This window comes from Anopheles coluzzii, chromosome X (genome assembly GCF_943734685.1).
Source record: "Anopheles coluzzii chromosome X, AcolN3, whole genome shotgun sequence".
Taxonomy (NCBI): Eukaryota; Metazoa; Arthropoda; class Insecta; order Diptera; family Culicidae; genus Anopheles; species Anopheles coluzzii.
This window is the reverse complement of record NC_064669.1, coordinates 17,079,426-17,101,389: the sequence shown is the minus strand read 5'-3', so window position 1 is coordinate 17,101,389 and position 21,964 is coordinate 17,079,426. Positions and strand designations below refer to the sequence as shown.

At 42.8% G+C, this 21,964-nt stretch overlaps 1 protein-coding gene across 1 annotated transcript; it reads right to left on the bottom strand.

Annotated features, from left to right (window-relative positions):
* Positions 1 to 242: 242 nt before the first annotated feature.
* LOC120956725 (uncharacterized) lies at positions 243 to 10,527 on the bottom strand. The gene is made up of 6 exons (XM_040378432.2): positions 9,595 to 10,527; positions 3,423 to 3,654; positions 2,109 to 2,225; positions 1,499 to 2,002; positions 1,351 to 1,424; positions 243 to 1,261 (listed from the first exon to the last, which is right to left on the bottom strand). The coding sequence occupies exons 2-6, from the start codon at positions 3,644 to 3,646 to the stop codon at positions 1,173 to 1,175; spliced, it is 1,008 nt and encodes a 335-aa protein (XP_040234366.1). The 5' UTR covers positions 3,647 to 3,654; positions 9,595 to 10,527; the 3' UTR covers positions 243 to 1,172.
* Positions 10,528 to 21,964: the final 11,437 nt, after the last annotated feature.

The window sequence follows — 21,964 nt, the reverse complement described above, 5'->3', positions numbered from 1 at the left end:
TTCAAAGCATCAAGCAATAGTTTTGGATTCTTCTGTTCTACTTGTCACTCTAAATCTTCGTAGCAGGCTGCCTCGACACGTGCTTCCGACAAAGCAAGCAGCTACCACCTTTCAACTCACCTTCCATGCATATTTAGAACCATATGTACGCCCCGGACAGTACCGTTGCCTTCTTTCAGCAGCCCCCCGGAAATAAACGGCACAGAATGAATAAAGCCACCACACAAACCAAACGCTCTAGCATCGTTTCAAGCTTTTTGCTCTCTTTTTATTTGTCTTTTCCGTCCAAACATCATCGCCTGTATCATCCAACGATGATTGCTGTTACAGATGGACAGGTCTCGGCGGATGGAGATACTTCAGCCACGTGTTACCGTTGCAGACGCGTTCCGGATGGGAAGGTTTCCGTCGTATGACGAGATTTCCTGGATGCCGTGCCACCAGTAGCTGTGCGAAGAACCGGGTACTGGTTACGTATCACTGATTTTCGTCCCAACACCGTTAGCCGCAACGAATCGTTACGAGTGCACTCCAGATGTTTGGCAGAACTTATAGACCTATCTTGATTGTCTGATTTTCCTCAGACATGTTTGTTTCCGGTGATTACCGGCCGACACACACTCACTTCATTCCACTTTGCAAATGTTCAATAAATAATAGTATCAAGAATAAAAATGAATACAGATGGATTGGACTGTGTAATACTAAGTGTTATAGGTAGATGGTTAAAATTAAAAAAAGAATCCCTTAGCACGGGAGCGATAGTGAGGACGCAACGTTAAAATCTTTTGCAACTTCGCAGGCACTGTTTGTTGTCGATTACAGGAGGTTTGATAGCACGCTTTCTATTTTAAGGGAGGCAGTCGTACTGCTTTCTTATCAGAGTGTGAGTTTAGTTCTCCGTTGACATTTACGTATAGATTTACGATACATTCAGTTGTTATAGCTTTTTACTGAAAATGATTCAATTTTTCCCCGTCGCTCCCTCATCGACATATCGTTTTATCACAGTAAACATTGTGCTGAGGGGCATTGTTTACGATTTTTTTTTGCTGACGATTCGTGCCTTTGGCTGTGGTGTTTAACAAAAGTGTTTTTCGCTACAAACACACACTTTTATATCTATGTACAACTCATCCACACCTGGTCCTGCATAGAACCCGTTTCGTTTTCTAAAACCCTTCGCGAGCCTTGCGGAACTGGGGCCCTGCAGGAGTATCTTCCACGCATGGGACTTGCACTAGATTGAAGTAAACCGATCCTGGTGACAGAGAAAAAATGGGAATGCAGTTAAAATTTTGTTTAGTTAGTTATTTCTTGTTATATCAAATAAAGCTCCCAGACGCTTACCCATTACTTGGGCCGCGGACGTGTTCGTTTGCTTCAGGCACTCGAATAGCATATCATCGCACTTGCAATGAGACCTATAGTAAAGGATAAATAAATAAAAATATTACCATCTTCTAGTAAAACCAAGCCATTAGTTTGATCGGCTTACTTAGTGTAAATAGAGTTATTGCTTAGATTGTAGCGCTTTTGGTACGCTCGCACCTTCATCGGGCACAGATCGTGCGTGCGGCAGCACCGGTCCATCGTGGCGTCGTCGCCCAAATCGTGATAGCTTTCCGCGATGTCACCGGTGCCGCACCACTTCGTGCCCGGTATGATGCCGCTGAGCAGCGAGAACGAGCTCGAGTAAAAGATGCCCCTCTTGCTGCTGCGGTTCTTCATGATCATTGCCAGGAATCCGCCGTTGCTTGATCCGCCCGGTTGGCCAGCGCTGCCGTTGCCGATCTCGTCGATCGGATCGTCCGGTCCGGCGATCCGGTAGGCGACCGAGGACGCGTCCGGTGCCTCCGTCGCCCGGTAGCTGTTGCGCTCGTTAAGCCGATCGACCTGCTCGCACTGCTCCATCAGCTTGATCATGTCGCGGAAGGAAATCTCCAGCGGCCGGTTGATTGCGGACAGGTTGCGCAACAGCTCTACGCCATCAGCATCATTGCTAGAAAACAATCATTAAAGTAGTATGGGTTTTTTTTTCTGTCGCATTTTATGCACCTCCACTCTATCGACAATGAATTGCAATAAATAAAAGATGCTAAACTTACTAGATCTCGATCAGCTCGCACCCGATCAGACGCTTGGCAGGGCCGAGCTCTACCACCGCTACTGTTTGGTCGTGAAAGTAGATCATCCGCAAACTTTCCACATCCAGGCGGCGCTCGCTGGAAAGCAGAGACGGGTAGAAAACAGAAAGTGCAAAATGGCCATTAACAAACGTACACATCTTCACCGGAACGTGGCAGTCCGGTTCTAGTTTTCGTTTTGGTCAGGGGCGGGAGGAAACAAAGAAAACAGCGAGAAATATGGCAAGCAGGCAGGCGAAACAGATACGGACAAAGCAAACCAATTGAGGACTGCTGCATTACTGCCGCCGTACTACTTCATCTTGGCCGGTGGACTAGATCAGCAAATCGACTCCGCAGGGGAGGGCTGGAGCGCGCGTACACCGCACACATCCGCAGGCAAGATGGACACACTCATGCACTCCCTGATATATCCTCTCAGAGTCAGATAACAGATGCCAAGCGACCGCTTCTTAGCAACGAATCCGCTAACGTGTGTACGGCATTGGTGATTTAAGCGTGGGAGAAGTTCGTGTAATGATTTAGGCGCATGCGACGCCTATGCGCGTTCATTCTACGCATACGCTTTTCTCCGTCAGCGCTAGTTGCCGGCTCAAAGCAAAATCCAAAAGACTACACTTGTAAAAAAAAACCCACGCCACAACCAACAGCAACAACAAGGAAAAATCGGCTAAAATTAGCGACTGTCTCGCACGGCGGCGCGCGAACGCGTACGCGTATCGCGTGCAAGGGACCGCGGGCCGATGGCCGAGAAACGCTGAAAGCCAGCTAAAGTGAAAGTTCGTCGGGTTCAGCGGCAGCGCTGTCTGTGTGTGTCTTCAGGGTCCGTGGGAGAAAAACAAAGTAAAAAAAAGCGCAACGTGGGATGCAAATCGAAACGCAACCACAGTGCAGTGGTTGCACACAACGGCTGGGCGACGAGCCAATTTCACAGCCACCTTTCTTTTGCTGATGAGTGCTGTCTACTAATTGCCTATATGGTTGTTGGAGTGCTGGTAAGCACACTCCAGCACCCACGGAGGAAGATGCTCTAATTTGTGTGGTTTATGTTGATATTTTTACTTTTCTTTCTGCCACCCGCTTTATGAAGGATCGATGTTTATCCCAGCTTTATGTTTGTGCGTGATTTCTTCGCTGAAAATCCACTGAGCTGAGCTGAACGCCCGACGAGAAACCGGATGCGTCTACATCCGTCATTAAGCGATCTCTTTCTCCTTCCATGCCAGAAACAAAACACACATCACACGCCCCTGGCGCTGGCACTTTGCCCCTTACCTGTAGGTTTTCATCGCGTCCATCAGCCGTCGCTCGACGATGTGCGTAAAGCCCGGTATCTGTGACAGCTGGAACGGCAGGGTGGGTTTAGCGCGGGCCGTCGTCAGCAGTTTGCCGCTGAGAATGCCGACCAGCAGGACCAGCAGAAAGCGGTAACAGCGCGGCGACGGTTTCCAGTACGCCCGTCTCGACAGTGCAGCCATGGCCGAGTTTTGGAACAGCATCTTCGGTTCTGGAACGAACAAGCAAACAAACAAACAACTGCATGTTAAAGAAAGAAAAAAAAACGAACTGCTTTCCCACAGCTAGTTAACTTCTTACAGCCCAAAACAACGTGGATTCAAACCGATGCAAGAACGTTGCGTAACGCATCGAGACAGCATCGGGGCGAGCATGCAAAACCGGTCGGCCTGATTTGGATGCACACACGTATGTAGATGGTATAATGAGGACGAAATAGGGACAGAGTGGTGGGTTTCATAATTCGGGGCGCAGATTTTGTGCAAAAATTCAAACACCGTGGCAGCTGGATCACCGATGGTCCATTGACGGCATATCATCTAAAACGGCCCATTCCCGCGGAATTGCTTACGCGGTTTTTAATTGCACGCTGCTTGTCGATGCAAAGGTGCAGCAGCAAACACACATTAGCAACCGATGCCTTTAACGACTATGAAGAACACGTGTTTCCAGGAATGTTACCACACGTTGCGAACATGTGTCGCGACGTGTTCGCGTTTGCTACAAGTGAGTAGGCTTTACTTTTCGGCGCGTACTTTTCGATGAAAGCACATCATACTGTCACTTATTGGAGCACAATGTTAGTAACATAAACAGTATGTATTTGTCTTTCAGCCTCACTTAACTGGTGTTGGGTTTCATAAATCTTTCGTTGAGATTCAATAAGATGAATCTTCAGCAAACGCGAATCTTTGTGATGAGTGATTCGAAACTGGAAGCGAATCTCTAAAGATTAATGAACCTCTAAAGATGTTTTGAATCTCTAATGATTAACAACTCTCCAAGGTTTCGCGAATCTCGAAAGATTAATGAATTTATAACATTAATGAATCCATTAAGATTCATAAATCTCCAGGGACTCATGAATCATTAGACATGTATGATTTTCAAAATATTGAATTTGCGCGATCCCATGGTACAGTGGTTAACACGCACGACAAGACAACATGCCCGTCGTGGGTTCAAGACTCGCATGGATCGTCTCCCCGTAACAAAACAAACTATCCGACTGCGTCCTACTTGCCAGAAAGACGCGAAAGCCTGTGTAGGCTGTGGCATGATCACGTAGCTTGTTACGGCAAGAAGAATATTAATAATAATCTTTGTAGACTTATAAAATCCCTTTAGATTCGTGAATCTTTCGAGATCTTTCCTACCGAAATTCTGATTCATTAAATAATTTCCAAGATTCATTCAGATTCATGAATCCAACACTACACTTAACCCGTCGATCCAGAGCAATAATTAGTAATTTCAGCCATTAGGCGCCGCATACGAGTAACCGACAGCGTGAAAATAGAAAATGAGACAAAGATGCTTACTGTTTTTTCTCTCTCTCTCTCTCACACACACGCACACACACACTATGAGTTACTCTTTGATTACGGGTTCGTTTACAAAGCATGTAACCAACGCATTGATAATGACAATCTAGCGGCACAATCCCTATGAATTACGCCGTGCAACGCAAACAGAAACGATATCCTTTTACAACGAGAGAATGTTAGTATGGGGCAATTAGATTTTCTTGCATAAGGATTAACCAATTAGGCAATTGTCGAATGATCGACTGTTACGTCTCAGGTGATTATGTTCATGAACCTACCGTAACGAATGTGTGATGTTCCATTCAACTTTATCTGCGAAAAAGCTCAGATTGTCAAGCAGAAAGTTAGTATAAAGGCTAGGCCAATTGGATGCTATTCTTAGTTCATGCAGTACAAAAAAGCTCTCTAGAAACTAAATAGACACTTCAAAGAGGTCAGAAACCACTCCAAAGAATCGAAGTGTGATGTAAGCTTTAGACCACTTAAAGGAAACTTTGAGGAGGCAAGCAAGTAGATAGTTGACAAAGAGTGTTTGTCATTGGCATCCTTCAGAAGAAGGAGAAAATGAAGAGTAAATAAGCTCGTCTCTGCTCGGAGGGGCCAAGATAAAAAAAAAAAAACAAAGCACTCTTACACTTCAACGTGTCTCGCTGTGTTTTGGTTAAACATTACCTCGTAGCGTTTAAAAAAATCCAATGATTATCAGGATGTAACCACTACTTTTTTCCATTTTCCATCGACAACACCATATGACGATATTTGTCGACAGGGAGAGATGAAGAGAAACACTCATACACACACCTATATACTACCTCTTAAATCCTTCTCGAAACGTTCGCAACACACACACACACACAATGCTTCGGCTGACAAGAAGGTCACCGATAATTGCCAGACAACACCTTCACGCTCCATCCCTGCTCGACTCGCTTCGCTTCGAATAAGCTCTTCTTTCTGCCCTCGTTATTTCTATCCCCTCCTTGCGCTTGCGGTCGGCATGAATATTGCGGCTCCCCGTTGATTACCCGCTGCTCGCGAATGTTTGCCAAATATGTGCAACGCATCGTTTCCCTCGGATCAATTTTTGACTACGGGCATGGTTGGGGCAGCATGGGGAAAGCACTGGGGACCAGCCAAAGAACGTCGTAAAACACTTTTTGTACTGTTTATGTAATATTGAGGCGAATAAATGTTTTGTTAAATACCGCAGACACTAATCTGTGCAGTTGGCGTTAACACGGAAAAGGTCAACCGTGAAAAAAACCAAACGCAGGTTTCCATTATACAACTGGGTTGACAAGATAATGGCATGACAAATTGGATTCGACCACAGCGCTATCCTTAGCTTGGGGTAAATTCATTCGTTTAGTAACTTTCAAAGCGCAATTAAACGGTTGACTGTGCTTGACCCAAAACAGTCACATTGATGCCATTACTACATTTAGGTATCATTAAAGCTGATAACAGTCAGAAGGCTAATAACAATAAATTGTTTACATTATAGAAGAAAAAAATCAAGCGCATAAATAAACTGTTTATCGTGCAATCTCTGCTGGACTCATCACCCCAGCTATTCGGCATACTCCGTATGCATCACATACTCCGTTGTCTACTTCACCCGTTACCTGTTCGGGTTGGTAATGGCACAAGTGGTACACGATGAGCATGATCATCGGTACGTGACACTTTGGTCGATATTTATTGCCTCTTCACATGGCACTACGGCAAGAGCAAAAGCAAAATGCACCCAACCTGCACCAAACCCTACTCGTACCCCGCATTGTGCAACATGTTTTGTAGTGTACGTTGTCCCAATAGACCATTGTCCCCGACATACTAACACTGGCTGGCCAGTTCAACAGTTCGCAAGCGATACGCTAATGCGTTCTTCAATTTCAATTCCATTGGAGTGGAGTGCACCACTCGACCATCTACCGGCATAGGCAAATCCCGCACGGTCTCACTGACGATCGGCCCTTTTTGGCAGTCGTGATCGCTCTGGTGCAAGCTTTGGCGAAGCAAAATGTGCGAAGCGTGCGTAATGAGGATTCCGAGTCGAAAAAAGGAATAATCTATTCCAAGCACATTTAAATGACCAACAGGCCCGAAGGGATGGGCATATCACTTTCCTACCACCCTCAGCATTGCGCAACCAAACATGGCTTGCGAAGCGTGGCATATGAGATGTGGTCGCAGAATAAAAACAAAAGGTTTCTGGAATTGATAAAAAAGGGGGTTATCCATGCATTACGTAACGCACCGAACGACATTCATCGATTATCACGCTCAAAGTGTTGGTTCTTTTCTGGCATCTTTTATAAGAAACTCTACAATCATTACGTACTTTATGGATATTCCCCGCAAAAGAAGACTGTGGCCGGTAGTTAGAATAAGTTACCCGGCAACAAAAGGAAGAACGGACAGTCACACATGGCGGTAGTGGGAGGAGGGGTAATTATGATGAGATTGGCGTGTGGTGGTCTTTAGCAACGATCAGAACAAAGCCTCCTTCCCCTCCTCCCTGCAACTCTTGACACGATGGCTGCTCAAGGTAACACAGAGCGAGATTACGACACGAAACAATGGTCACCAAAACCAACCAATGATAGTTGGCGGGTAGGGTGGTGTATGACACACACTTTGACGAAAAGCTGCAGTGACAAGGTGTATTTTTTGTTGTGTTGTGAGGGAGTGGGAGCCTTTTTTTGCAACATCTAAAGAAAAGGAAATGGGCACCCGCCGAAACGGGGACATGACCCCGAGAGAGAAAAGTAGTAATTTGTGGGGTGGTGGTTGTTCGCCGTGTTTCACGAATCAAAACCCGGGTGTTGAACTACGTCTCACCGTGTAGAGGGTGGGCACGGCTATCGATTAGGTCATCCACATCTTCATGCGTTCAATCCGTTGATAGGGGTATTTGTTATGTGCCAAATATGCGTAGACAAACAGGATCAGGAACTAACATGAATCGAATCCCAGCCGAACTGTCCCTCGGTAGCATGGAGAAACAGGAATGGGTCAATACATCGTCACAATCGTAGCAGTTTGGCATGAAAAGTTGCCTCGGTCGTGCGATCAAATCTTCGTCGCATCAACCATCGTCTCGTGTGCGAATAATATCCAGCGTTGGGTAAATCCGTAAGATATCATCGTTTGGCGTCTGCCATACGATGAGTAACGCCTATTGAGGTGCGCTATTATGGAGTCTGTAAGAAAAAAAACAAACCGCTTACGCTTCCTCTTCCAATGCGTTGTGTACATTATGTATTATGCAAACGTTGCCCGACTGAATACTCCGACAAAACTGCATCGCGGATGAGAAGTATGAGAGAGAGAGAGAGAGAGAGAGAGAGAGAGAGAGAGAGAGAGAGAGAGAGAGAGAGAGAGGGAGAGAGAGAGCAAAAACCACACACCTATCGTGAAAGTTTTCCTCGCTTTGCCGTTCGTGCTAAGCTTTCTGAGGCCTCACTGGTCTAAGTGGTGTTTGTTTGTGTGTGCGAATGAACTTTAGGTTTCATTTTTTCCTCTATTTTTTTGTGCGCATCCGGATTGTACTGCCGAGACACTTGAAGCAATTTCTAGAGAAAAGCTGGCACCAACAGGATAGTAGCGGTTTAAGTGTATGTGTGTGTAAGTGTGTGTTTGTGCGCGCATATGGCTCAACGTGTTTATTGAAAGGGTCTGCCCCTAATGTATTCCGTTTTCGCTACTCATTATCCTCCCGCCACTTCTCCGTTCCCTGCTGTACCTCCAACATCCCTCATGACTGGGCTTTCCAAGGATGGAAAATTTCCCCTTGCTCGTCTCGCTGCATTGACTCACCACAGTGTACTAGCTCTGTCACGCACGTAAACAGGCACCGATCGATCGCATCATTATCCCGCAGTGTGTTTTGCTGGAGTTGCATTTCACCCAGCAAAGCGATTGCCCCAGCACCGATCAACACATCAATATTGAGCGGATAGCCCTTTCGGACGCTTGGATCGCTTCTACGGCACCGCTAAGCTCAACAACAAAAAATTGGAAGACATTTGCCATCCGGAACAAGAAAAAAAAGCAAGCAAATACGCATAAGAAAGCGACACCGGTGGCACAGTTTCTCACCGACCGACACAAACCCGTCCGTGTCGATCTTGGGTGAAATGTAACTGCCACTACACCGCTATCGATGACTGAACGGTGAGAAAGTGAGGCATCCGATCCCAATAGTGCGCGAACGCAGTGACGAACTGTCAATGGTTCATGCTGCCGTACACGTGCGCACAGCGTTCGAGGCCTAGCCTAGCCGCCCACCGGCTACTATTATCGATCGCGGCGAGTAGTAACCACACGTTCTAGATGCCCTCTCACACCACACAAACACACATTCCTGCAGCACGTGTATAAATAATGACGAGCCGGCTGTTATGTGATGCGAGGATGATTATTAGTGCCGCCCCTTTCGCCCTTTTAGACGGCCCTGAATGCTTGCGCTAGGAATGCTGCCTCATAGTTTATTAAAGGCCCCAAACGCCCAAATTCTCACCGATTAATGGTAACATGTTGCTGTTACAAACAAAATTGTTCTGCACCCCGGTATCGATGACACCGTCACGGTAACGTACCTTCGCTTTGGCAGTGGCAGTAGTTGGAGTTTCGAAATCAACCCAATGCGATGATGTGAGGTTGCTTGTTGAATTGCGCTGCACTGGAACGCGTTGCAATTGATTGAGCTGCGCTGGTCGAGAAGTTGCGTAAAATGCGGTTCGAGCTGCTCTTCAGAGCCGTATCATTCTCCGCTAGGTTTGCGCCGACACCGAACGGGCGATGTTTCCAGGCGAAGAAACGGCACCACACTACCAGAAAGCTACCAGAAAGTGCGTAAATTTAACACCTTTCACCCTGCTACACCAGAAATCGGGGTATGGCTTAAGGCGGGAACAGCGGGAAAACACTTTGTACCTTTGGTGGTTTACCCAAGGCGCTTTGAAAGATGTAGCACCGAAATGCACTTTAAATGATTTATTTTTGGTCTTTTATTTAGTTAATGCGATTATGCCTTTATTCACTTTGCTCAGCAAGAAGATGAGCTTGCTTTGTGTGTGTGAAATGTTTGTTTCGTTGTCTTTGTCTGCTGTGTACTAAAATTGGGCGATGCAATTTTTTAATCCGCGCACAAAACACCACCTAACGGATTCAGATCGCACACTAACGACGAACCCGTTCGACAATCACGTGCGGTTCGATCACTCGACGCGGTTCAGACAAAAGCTCCGGCACGACTGAGAGCGCTCGCATGATTGCCGGGCCGCACGTCTCGGGCTTTACGGTAGACAACGTGACTCGTACCTCCTCTGCCATTCCTCGGCGGACCGGTGGGGCTCACCTGGTGGAGACTTTGGCGGAGCAAAGTGAGTAAAATGAGACGTTACGCAGCGGAGTCGCGAGCGGGGGTTTAGTGTGTGTGTGTGTGTGTGTGTGTGTGTGTGTGTGTGTGTGTGTGTGTGTGTGTGTGTGTGTGTGTGTGTGTGTGTGTGTGTGTGTGTCTTATTTTGTTTGCAGTTCGGTTTGGGTGAAAGGAACCAACGGATGGCAAGCTTTCGGTGCAGCATGGCAGCAAAACTTTCGATAGGGTTGTTAGAAAAAAAACAGGCTTGTTGTTGTTTGCTCCGGAGGTCTCTGGACTGATCGATATAACGAACTAACGACTTCTGACTTTGCTGATTATGTTGATTGAGTATTTTCTTTGGCAAACATAATTTATGCACACGAGTAACCAGCAGGATAAATCAATTCAACCAAATTGAGCCTTCTGGCGGTTTCTTTGCTGCTCAGTCCGAGTAAAGTTCATCCCTGTATAAAATTCTCTCCATCTTGAACATGCACCACGTGCGATGTACTTTCACCGTTGATCGTTGCACGGCTCTCATGCCGACGACGACCGTCTCTATTTCGAATCGAAGCTTCATGAACTCGCGGGAGCACCGTGGAAAGCTTTTAGTATGAAAGAGTATGAAAAATATATGTTCACTAGCTATATCGATCTTCTGATCATTCCTTCATGGTAATGCTGCAGCTAATGAAGTGCAGCCATCTCAAATTGCAAAACAAACCGTTGATGATGGCTTCCGAGTGCTAAGTTATTCTTTCAAGTGAACGTAACGTCGTTCCCTTCTAATGTCTTTTTTGTGTGTAAACCTCCAAAGATTCGATTCCTACGAAGCTCAACCCAATGAGCAACTGAGCGTAACTAAACGAAGGACATAAAAAAAGCATTGATCGACCTTAGAAAATTATAAAAGCGGTTAATGTACAAAAGTATCTCCATCTTGCTTGATGAACTCAAAAATCGGCGTGTCGTTGATTTTTAACGTCCTTAGCTTTGAACAAATCCGATCACTATTTTGCTTTTCGTGTTGTTCATGCATCCAGTGTCAATTAAGTTGTTTTTTTTTTGCAATGATGTTAGCAAAAGTTAACACGAACCAGTTTTTTTTTTTAATGCATAGCGAAGAGAATAAAACACCATAAGACAAGTCCAAATCGATGAAGCTAGCTCACGGCGTAAATTTGGAGTCCTTGCTTAAGAAGAGGTGCCTTCCTGTGGTAAATAAAAAACTGTTGCCATGATGATTTAATCGAAAAAAAATTAGGTCACATTATTTTCTATTCTAAGTCTATTCTTTAACTTGATTTGACTTAAGTCCAGGCATTTAAATCAATCAATTTTTAAATTACTTTTATGCTTTTTGTTTTTTTTTAGAACTGGTGAGGAAAATCAATTAAGGCGGACATTTGACATTGTAGTAGTCAAAACGCCTGATCAACTTTCAAAGATGACTTTGGAATACGCTCAGAAAACTCAAACATAAGCCTAAAGATATGGAATATCCGAATAATTATAATTAATGAAACAAATCTAATAAACTGTAAATTAACTGTAATATGTTTGTTCTTGTGATAGTCTCTATGATTATGTTATAAAAATGTTGTAATAATAATATTTATTTAATTTTAATCCTATCCGTACTTGCGGCCGGCAGCAACACTGAGTCAGGCCCGCGAAAGGATTTAATTGATGTGAAGAAACTATTAGTATTTAATGAAGATCTTATAGTATGACATTTAACACCATACTCTTTCAACTTTTTTTATTACTCAGGACGTATTGCTAGTACTCTTTCAACTTTAATTATAGTAATATGGAATTATAGACCAATCAGTATGTTCAAACTGGTAGGCAATACCCCCGTTAGTAATATTAACATTGTTTCAACACGACACTAAGACTTTCTGAATGGAGGAATTCGCATGCGGTTTTTTTATAGATACACCAGATATGTCACACATACGGCCCACGGGTCACATGCGGTCTGCGAAACCATTCAATCCGGCCCGCGCAGAAGTTTGGCAGTTATTTGAATGAAACTGGAGTAGATTGTTGATTACGAGACAGAAATAATGGGTTACTAATGTTTATCCACTGAGGAAGAAGATTTCAACATTCAGTCTCTATAGTTGGATTAACGGAGTGTGAAGTAAGTTACTCATAGTAGCTGTTTTTGGGAAGACATCCGCGAAGATGGCATGTAGCATGTGAGGCTTTCACATTCAAAAATCAGGCCGATATCTTTAAAAATCACGAAAAACCAAGCACTTCCAAAAGGCGTGTATTTTATGAGGCCTATTAGAAGTTGGTAATCTCTTTTCCTTTAAACCTGCTGTCCTTATTTTAATTATATGTCCATATTTCTTATTCATACTCAATTAAAGATGGTGGAGTATTTGTCATGAAAAGTTGTATAGCAGGCTAGCAAAAAAAGGAGGTACGATTCTAGGTCAAAGAATGAGTTCTTAATAAGTTTCGCCGAAAGTACCATGCGGTGTAGTGGGTGATGTAGAAAACAAAAACTGGATCTAAAACATCAAATATTTTAATGATATATTTTGGTATAAAACAAATTTTATTCACCACCTAACCCACCCAACACCACTTCATTGCGAGCTACATTGAGATACACCAAAGACTGGTCACAGTAAATTTATTTAAAATTTTGCATGCAACTTTGCGACGGGAGAGCTTTTGATTTAGGCCAACGCAATAAATGCAATACAAAGTTTTAAATATAGTGAAATAGCTCCATGAATTTTTTTCAAGATAATAATTTTCACGATAATTTTTTCTACTATTAGTTCTTATTAATTTCGCACAAGTCAGTTGGTTTCACGAATATTTGACCATTTGAAATAAAAAATGGACATTAAAAAAACTGTTATTTTTACGAATACGACGATTCCTCGCTGTTGCTTTTTACGAGTTCAACGATTGAACGAAGTTCTTTTTCATAAGGAATCAGTTATCAATTCATCTGACATGACATTACTTGTTCATAAAGCTTTTTGATAGCTACTGTATGTACGTTTGTCTCGATGATTTTTCAGTCTTCTTCTTTCTTCTTTGGCTCAACAACCGTTGTCGGTCAAGGCCTGCCTTTACCTCTTGTGGGTTTGGCTTTCAGTGACTAATTGATTTCCCCCCATAGCAGGATAGTCAATCCTACGTATGGCGGCACGGTCTATTTGGGGCTTGAACCCATGACGGGCATGTTGTTAAGTCGTACGAGTTGACGACTGTACTACGAGACCGGCCTGACCGGCCTGGCCTGAGACCGGATTTTTCAGTAGTAAAGGCTTTTGTATCATCCCCAGAATATCCGCAATATTTTTTTTTTGCGGCGTGGGAGGATGGGATCATCAAGAAGCGATGTTGCTCTTTCTTTGTTTTTTCTAACTGATCACACTTTGGACCCTCTGTTGCCGAATGAAATGAATAAACATTACAATTAGTTTTTAAAGTAGGTATTATCAATGTTGAATCATGCTTAGATGATATAGTTACATAAAAACGGCAATAATACCGATCGCTGTTTCTAAACTATTATAATGTAATAATTGAAGTGCAAGAATAAAAAAATAACTTTCTCCTGGGTCGCGGCTCGCGATCATTCACTAAATCTGGCAATTTTAGAAAAATATAAATTTTGAAGTAGGAAATGGTATCGATTATGATATTGAGCAAAAAAAAAAATCTGCTTTGATATTACCAACTGTGCGGCCGCAGGAATCAAAGATCATTTTTTACCACCTATATTGCAATTACATTTGATAGATTGAATTGGGGCGGTACCATGGTACAGTCGTCAACTCGAACTCGACTCAATAACATGCTCGTCATTGGTTCAAGCCTAGAATGGATCGTGCCCCCGTAGCAAGGATTGACTAATCCGGCTGCATGGTAATGAATTAACTTACTGTCGAAAGCCTGTATAGGCCGGCATGTTCGCGTAGGACATTACGCCAAATAGAAGAAGAATATGGAATTGGTATCGTTTTGTTAAGTTTAATAAAGGGTTTCACACTTTATCTCAAGACCGCGGGATCCCTTCCCGAATCTGTCTTAGTCAAAGCCAAGACTGCGGTATGATGCTTGAAAACGTTGATGATACCTGAATTCATCGGATGCAATGCTGAATCTGCGGCACATTTCTCGAAACACACTGGTCCGCGTCGAGGAGATGCGGTCGAATATTTTTTTACACGGATAACCTTTGTGTATATCAGTGTACTGAAAACAGTGAATTATTTTTTCGTGTTTTTACAGGAAAAGATGATTTAAATAGTTCAAACTACTTTCTTAACACTTGTAAATATTTTAATTAAACAAATATGCATTCACTCATGTTATTAAATTGTCTTTTTTTGGTAAAAAAAACGAAAAGGATAATTGAGTGTTTCTAATAGACTGATGTACACAAAGGTTATCCGTGTAAAAAATATTCGACCGCATGTCCTCGGCGCGGACCAGTGTGTTTCGAGAAATGTGCCGCAGATTCAGCATTGCATCCGATGAATTCAGGTATCATCAACGTTTTCAGGTATCATCAACGATTTCAAGCATCATACCGCAATCTTGGCTTTGGCTAAGACAGATTCGGGAAGGGGTCCCGCGGTCTTGAGATAAAGTGTGAAACCCTGTAATAAAAAAAAACTGAGACTATTTGGATGATATTGAAGTTTTACTGGCTGAAATCCAGTCGATGTGACCTTCATTCGCTGTCCCTTTATGATATGCGATGAATTCAAATATTTATGTCCATTACAACTGTAAATATTTCAAATATATTTATTCGTACACTTCAAACAGAAAGGTTTCATTTTATCTCAGCTCCATCATTTTTTACATGGTGTCGGTTGACGTCAAAATAGGTTGTCGACTTTTGCTGAAGCTGCAATTGCCAGTTGCAACTTAATGTTGTCCCATGCAATTTGAGAATATCTGATCATGCAAATACCCAAATATTCTATCAGTTGAAAAATTATTTGTTAAAGCGAAAATTATTTACACAAAACACAATAACTTAGGTGAACATTATTGAATTGAATGTTTTTAAGGTTATCAAATAAACTCAAATAAAATAAACTTTTGTAGACCTGTGTGGTCAATAAATTTTCGTTTCGAATATTCATCTAAGAGGCCTTACACAATTAAATTATTACCTGCAAATTTTGTTAGAAACTGGAACTGAAACAAACAAACTAGAACAAAGTCATTTTTTGAGGCTGACACTGATTGTGCGATAAAAATGTTTTTTTATTGCAATTATTTTTCATGGGTTTGCTTATTTCCGCGGGTTTTCTCCCTTTTCACTCACACGCACACACATAATACATCGCCTCAACTAACAGTTCGTTGAAACCTTAGGTCCGAGTCTTTGTACATGTTGCGGCAACATTTGTTCAATGACCACATGTTGAGACGTTATCAACATGACTCTTACTGTTACTCGAAACATATAATTTTATAATAAATATGCCAATTGTTTTTTTCTTAATAGATGTGTTTTTGACTTAAATCTACAAAAATACTTCTACTCCAGCAAAGTTCTTGGATGGTTTGTGTTCATCCTTGGGCAGGATTTCTGTTTAATGTCAAGTATGTACAGGTAGTCCCCGAGATACACGGTACCTCTTATACGCGGATTCGGAGATACGCGGTTTTCTAAATTTGACAGTTATTGGAACAAATTGTACTGATTTGACACATCATATATAAAATTCCATAGAACTTCCTTTTGATCGAATGTTAAAATATATTTCAAACGGTTCCAAGCTGTTATTTTAAGTCAGAATCATATCAAATAATGAATTAAATGGCTAAAACCTCTCACTACTTGCAAAATTATACGATTAGTGATATTTTGGCTGGAAATCACAAGATTCGACTTACGTGGAAATTCGAGATACGCGGTTTTTTGCGGCCGTTTTCGGTCCCCATTAACCGTGTATCTCGGGGACCGCCTGTACTGCAAGTACAGGTTGTCCCCGATATACGCTACTGGTACGGACCGAAATGAAATTGTGTACAATCTGTACTAGTGATGGGTAAAGTTGGCAAAAATCCGGAGTCGACTCCGATCCGACTCCGATAAATTCGGAATCGACTCCGGAAGGTAGGTCTGCACTGCAATATCCGGAGTCGTTCGGAATCGTCCGGAATCGTCCGGAGTCGTACGGAGTCGCCCGGAGTCGCCCGGAGTCGGAGTCGTTCGGAGTCGTTCGGAGTCGTTCGGAGTCGTCCGGAGTCGTTCGGAGTCGTCCGGAGTCGTCCGGAGTCGCCCGGAGTCGGAGTCGTCCGGAGTCGTTCGGAGTCGTTCGGAGTCGTTCGGAGTCGTTCGGAGTCGTCGGAGTCCATCGGAGTCCTCCGGAGTCGCCCGGAGTCGGAGTCGTCCGGAGTCGTTCGCAGTCGTTCGGAGCCATTCGGAGTCGTATGGAGTCGCCCGAAGTCGCCCGGAGTCGGAGTCGTTCGGAGTCGTTCGGAGTCGTCCGGAGTCGTCCGGAGTCGTTCGGAGTCGGAGTCGTTCGGAGTCGTTTGGAGTCGTTCGAAGTTGTTCGGAGTCGTTCGGAGTCGTCGACTCCGGTCGACTCCGAACGACTCCGACTCCGGGCGGATCTAGTGGTTCCATTTTGCCGGAGACGGAATCGAACTAACAATAGTCGGAGTCGGATCGGAGCCGTGGGTGCGCTCCATACAGCACATCAATAGTCTGTACCTGAGCTAAGCGGCTTTCGACTTAAGCGCCCAAATAGCCAGCTCGAACTCGATAGTTGATTTGGGGCTGTTTAACGAAAAATCGTTCCGATGTCGTACTTTGTGGGTGATTAAGAGATGAAACGGTACTTGGAGGAACCATACAGCTTTTTAACAAGCAAACGGTACTCTTTGGTACTTTGCGGATGATTAGTACTATCTGTATGGTTGACGGTGGAACTTCAAGGCTTTTTAAGAATGTGTACCGAACTTAGTGGAATTTTATAGCTTTTAAATGCATGACATCGGTACAAGATGACTCTTGTAAAAGTATGAAAGATAGACGCCGTCTCGTAGTTTGTGCTCCGGTTAGATTAGTTATTCTAAGTAATAATATTAAGTGAAGTGGCTTTTACTTAACTGTAAAGTATTTAAAACTCTGTAAACGTTATTAACATTTACAGTTCACAAATAAACATGCACATAAAGAAAACAAAAAATGTGTTGTTTATTTCATCGATGACGCTTGCTTGAAAATAAAACACAAAGAAAAATAATCCCCGGCACCCTGGCATAAGGAAGCTGCTTAGGTGCTATTTAAAAGGACCACCTGGAACTTTGATGCTGTTTATCTACTGCAAAAGGCAAATTCAAGCAGCGATCCTTAGCTTGCCAAAATTGGCTATTTGGGCGGAATCCAAGATATGTGATTTTCTAAATTTGATAGCTTAAGGGCGGTGGCAACGCTTTTTCGCATGCGATTTTATCGGACGGCCTGTCAAATTTTTGTATGGGATTTGACAGATAACGTCGGACGACGAAATCGCACGTCCGACGTTATCTGTCAAATCCCATACAAATCTCGTCCGATAAAATCGCATCCGATGAGCGTTGCCACGGGCCTAACTGTAAAAGCAGTACACTTTCCTCCAAGAATTTATGTATTTATTTATTTATTATTATTTAGTTGGAACGGTGTTAGGGCGGAGGCAATGCTTTTTCGCATGCGATTTTATCGGACGGCCTATCAAATTTTTATATGGGATTTGACAGATAACGTCGGACGACGAAATCGCACGTTCGACGTTATCTGTCAAATCCCATATAAATCTCGTCCGATAAAATCGCATCCGACGAGCGTTGCCACCGCCCTTACGGCTCCAAGAATTGTCAAATGCAATACAGGCGGTCCCCGAGATACACGGTACCTCTTATACTCGGATTCGGAGATACGCGGTTTTCTAAATTTGACAATTCTTTGAGCAAATTGTACTGATTTGACACATCAATTTTAAATTGCCAAATAATTTCCGTTTTGATCGAATGTTAAAAACTATTTCAAATGGTTTAAAACTGTTATATTCAGTCAGAATCATATCAACTAATTCATAAAGTAACTATAACCTCCCCCTACTTGCAAAATTACACGAAAATTACTAATATTTTAGCTGGAAACCACGAGATTCAACTAACGCGGAAATTCGAGATACGCGGTATTTTGTGGCCGTTTTCGGTCCCCATTAACCGTGTATCTCGGGGACCGCCTGTATTGCTTTTTTAAACCATTCTCAAAGCACTTACGCGGTTAACACACACGGCTAAATACAATTTAGCAATTTAGAAATTATTTTCCCTTTTACTATTGATGTGTCAAATCAGTACCATTGGCGTATCTCCGAATCCGCGTATAAAAGGTACCACGTTTGTTAGGGTCTTCCTGTATTTCCATGCCGGATAGATTTTTGACTAATCATAGTAGTCACAGTAACCGCTCTTTGCAGCAGATGTCAGTCTTTAACAAGGCACGGTGGCAACATATAAAACAACGTGAACGTGGACCTAGAGAAAAGGAAATAAACATTATTTTGAACATTTTGTGAAGATTATTTTATGGCTTTTGTTTGCACTTTATCGCATTATCCTTTTTAATTGTGCCGGGCATACAGAGACTCCGTTGGTACGCGCCGAATGAAACGCTTTTACAACATGATACGCTGCAAAGTTTCGGGGCCAAAGGAAAGAACATACCGAATTAGAAGCGATCTCATTACGCTATCTGTAAGTTACACACCAATGAGATAGACGTTTAAAGGAAAGCGCGTTCATTATTATGTTAAATAATGTTTGCTATCGTAGCACAAGCGACCGTTCAGCTAAACATTCCCGAGCATCGTCATCGGGTGATCCGCGAGCGGCAACCACATGCTGCAGCACTTCGTTAGGTGTGCAAACCGTCCTTAATCGTGCATATTGACACAAATACTCGCCATTTGTTACATAGAGGATAACATATGGGAGCATAACGTAAACAATAATATACAGCGTAAAATTGATAGATTTTTTTCGAGTCGATGTGGTTACGAAATTCTTTGAATGCGATGCAATGTCGGCATTAGAAATAAGCACATGTTGTACAGCGTTGAATAGAAACATAAAGAAATGCACATCAATGTGAACTATCTCGTCCAGATTACGCTTTCCGCATGAGGGTGAGCAAGCATCGCAAGACAAAGGAGAATGATAAAAATTCGACAAAGCTAGCTCGAAAAACAGCTGACAGTTGCCAAAACACGACGGACCTAGACAGCCAATGTACACAGCCCATAACGCCATAAACGCACTGACACACCGACCTAAGAAATGTCGTAGGACAGCTAGGCTAGGGAGTGACTTTTCCCGAATTGCTGGAACTCGAAATCCCAAAATAATAGTTGAAAAATACACAATTCCCGATGGGATTTACATAGAATGATCATCATTGAACGATTGGATATAAAATGTACTGTTCTCCAGGTACTATTACAATAGGTCGCATATGTGTCGTTGAAATTATGCTGAGAAAACTTCACATGAAGCAAAAACATCTCTCTTCTAGTCTTCGGCCTTCTCTTTCATGCTCCTCTCTCGCTCGCTCTTTCTCTGACCAAAACGCGCTATAAATGAAAGAAAGAAAAACGCTCAAAAGTTCCTCGTAGGACAGCGAACTCGGCACTGTGTAGGGCTTGCATAGAGCGAGCGTACCCTCTCTCTCTCTCTATGAATCTCTCACTCTCTCGCTCTCTTCGGCATGTTTCTGTAGCTGTCAAAATGTTCAACAGCGTACCAAAGACCAAATTTGCAGCGACTCACGCGCTTCCCTATTTGGTGCTGAAGAGTAAATGAAATGGCCATGTGTACTCTAGTGATGGGCATTTTCAATACATATTGAAACACACACACACACACACACACACACACACACACACACACAATCGGAATCGCTTCCATATTACTCCGCCAGAAAAGGTAGCGGCTCCGGTATCGTAGGTGCAACCTTCAAAACTTGCTACCGGCCCGAATCGTCTGACCGTCAGTTCCGAACGGCTCCGAAATGCTCAGACGAGTTGAATGGAACCCAAGCACTTAAAAACGCAGCGTTGTAGAACGTTTTGTAGCGCCAAAAGTAGAAAAGTTACAAAACGTTCCAAATTGGTTGAAGTCACTTGAAATTGAAGTCAGAAAAAATGTAGCAGAATGGTACCAGAAGAGAGCAAAAAGATGATTTTGCAAGCGCACACACACACGCACGCGCGCAACTTACCTCTCTCCCTCATCTCCCCTCAAACCACAGACCTAATTTTGGGATACTTCTAGTCCATCGACGGCGGCGGTGTCGATGTGTGCCGTCGTGTGTGTTTTATGGGTATGATGAGCGAGACTTTTTCTTCGCACCGCACCAAGTCGTCGAATCGGTGGGTCAAGGTATCTATTTAAGCACAAACTCTTGATTTTTTTTTCGAATTTTATGTTTTCGGAAAAATCTAGCCAGTTTTTATCAACTGAATTTTACGTTATAACAATGATATAAGGTTTTTTTTTTCAAATATCCTTCTCATCGCGCAATGTCGTATTGAACGGTTACTACTACTACTCAACAGCGCGGATAAAAGGACAGCCGGATACAGGGTTTTCCAATTGAGTTTAGACTAGCCGCATACTTTTTTTGAATAGTCGCAATAGATTCTTGACTAGCATCCTCTATTTTTGATTACGAGCAGTGGATTATTGACTAGGAGCAATTGATTTCAGCAGGTCCCTGCATGACAGCCTAAGAGCGTCGCGTTTATAATACCCGGTGCGACAGATCGACTTGAATAATAATCTGTGGATAATATTTAATATCATCCGCTCATCAGCTAAAAGCGTTTGTTTTACTGCTATATATCATCCACAAAATAAGATATATTTTATCTGATAGGTTTTTGGTGCTATTGTTTTGATTTTATGAATGCACAATACAACACAAAAGCACTTAACGGCTGAATTGAAATATGCAGTAGTTAACCCACAGGCATAACCTAACCAAAAGCTAGATTAGGCAAGTTTTTCAGAGTGACCAGAAGTAGTTCTATCGATTTTCGATTGAATATCGGTTTACAATTGAACACACTAAAACTCAGTTTTTCTAACCAAAAATCAAATATTTTTCTAAGTTTTGACCGTTCAACCATAAAATTGGAATTTAATAAAATTTATGAGTGAATAAAAAGTTATTTTTACAGAAAATTACCGAATTTGCTTTAGATTTCCTACCGATAACCTATAAAAACAATCTGGACACTCCGCGCCAGCAACCGGTCTGCTGAAATCAATTGCTCCTAGTCAATAATCCACTGCTCGTAATCAAAAATAGAGGATGCTAGTCAATAATCTATTGCGACAATTCAAAAAAAGTATGCTGCTAGTCTAAACTCAATTGGAAAACCCTGTAAAAGGTTCCCGTATGAACGGCGTCCCATTGTAGAGTGAGAAATGAAATACCCGAGATATACGCGGATTTGGAGACACACGGTTTTCTAAATTTGACAGTTCTTTAAGCAAATTGTACTGATTTGATACATCCATTGTAAAATGTCAAATAATTTCCC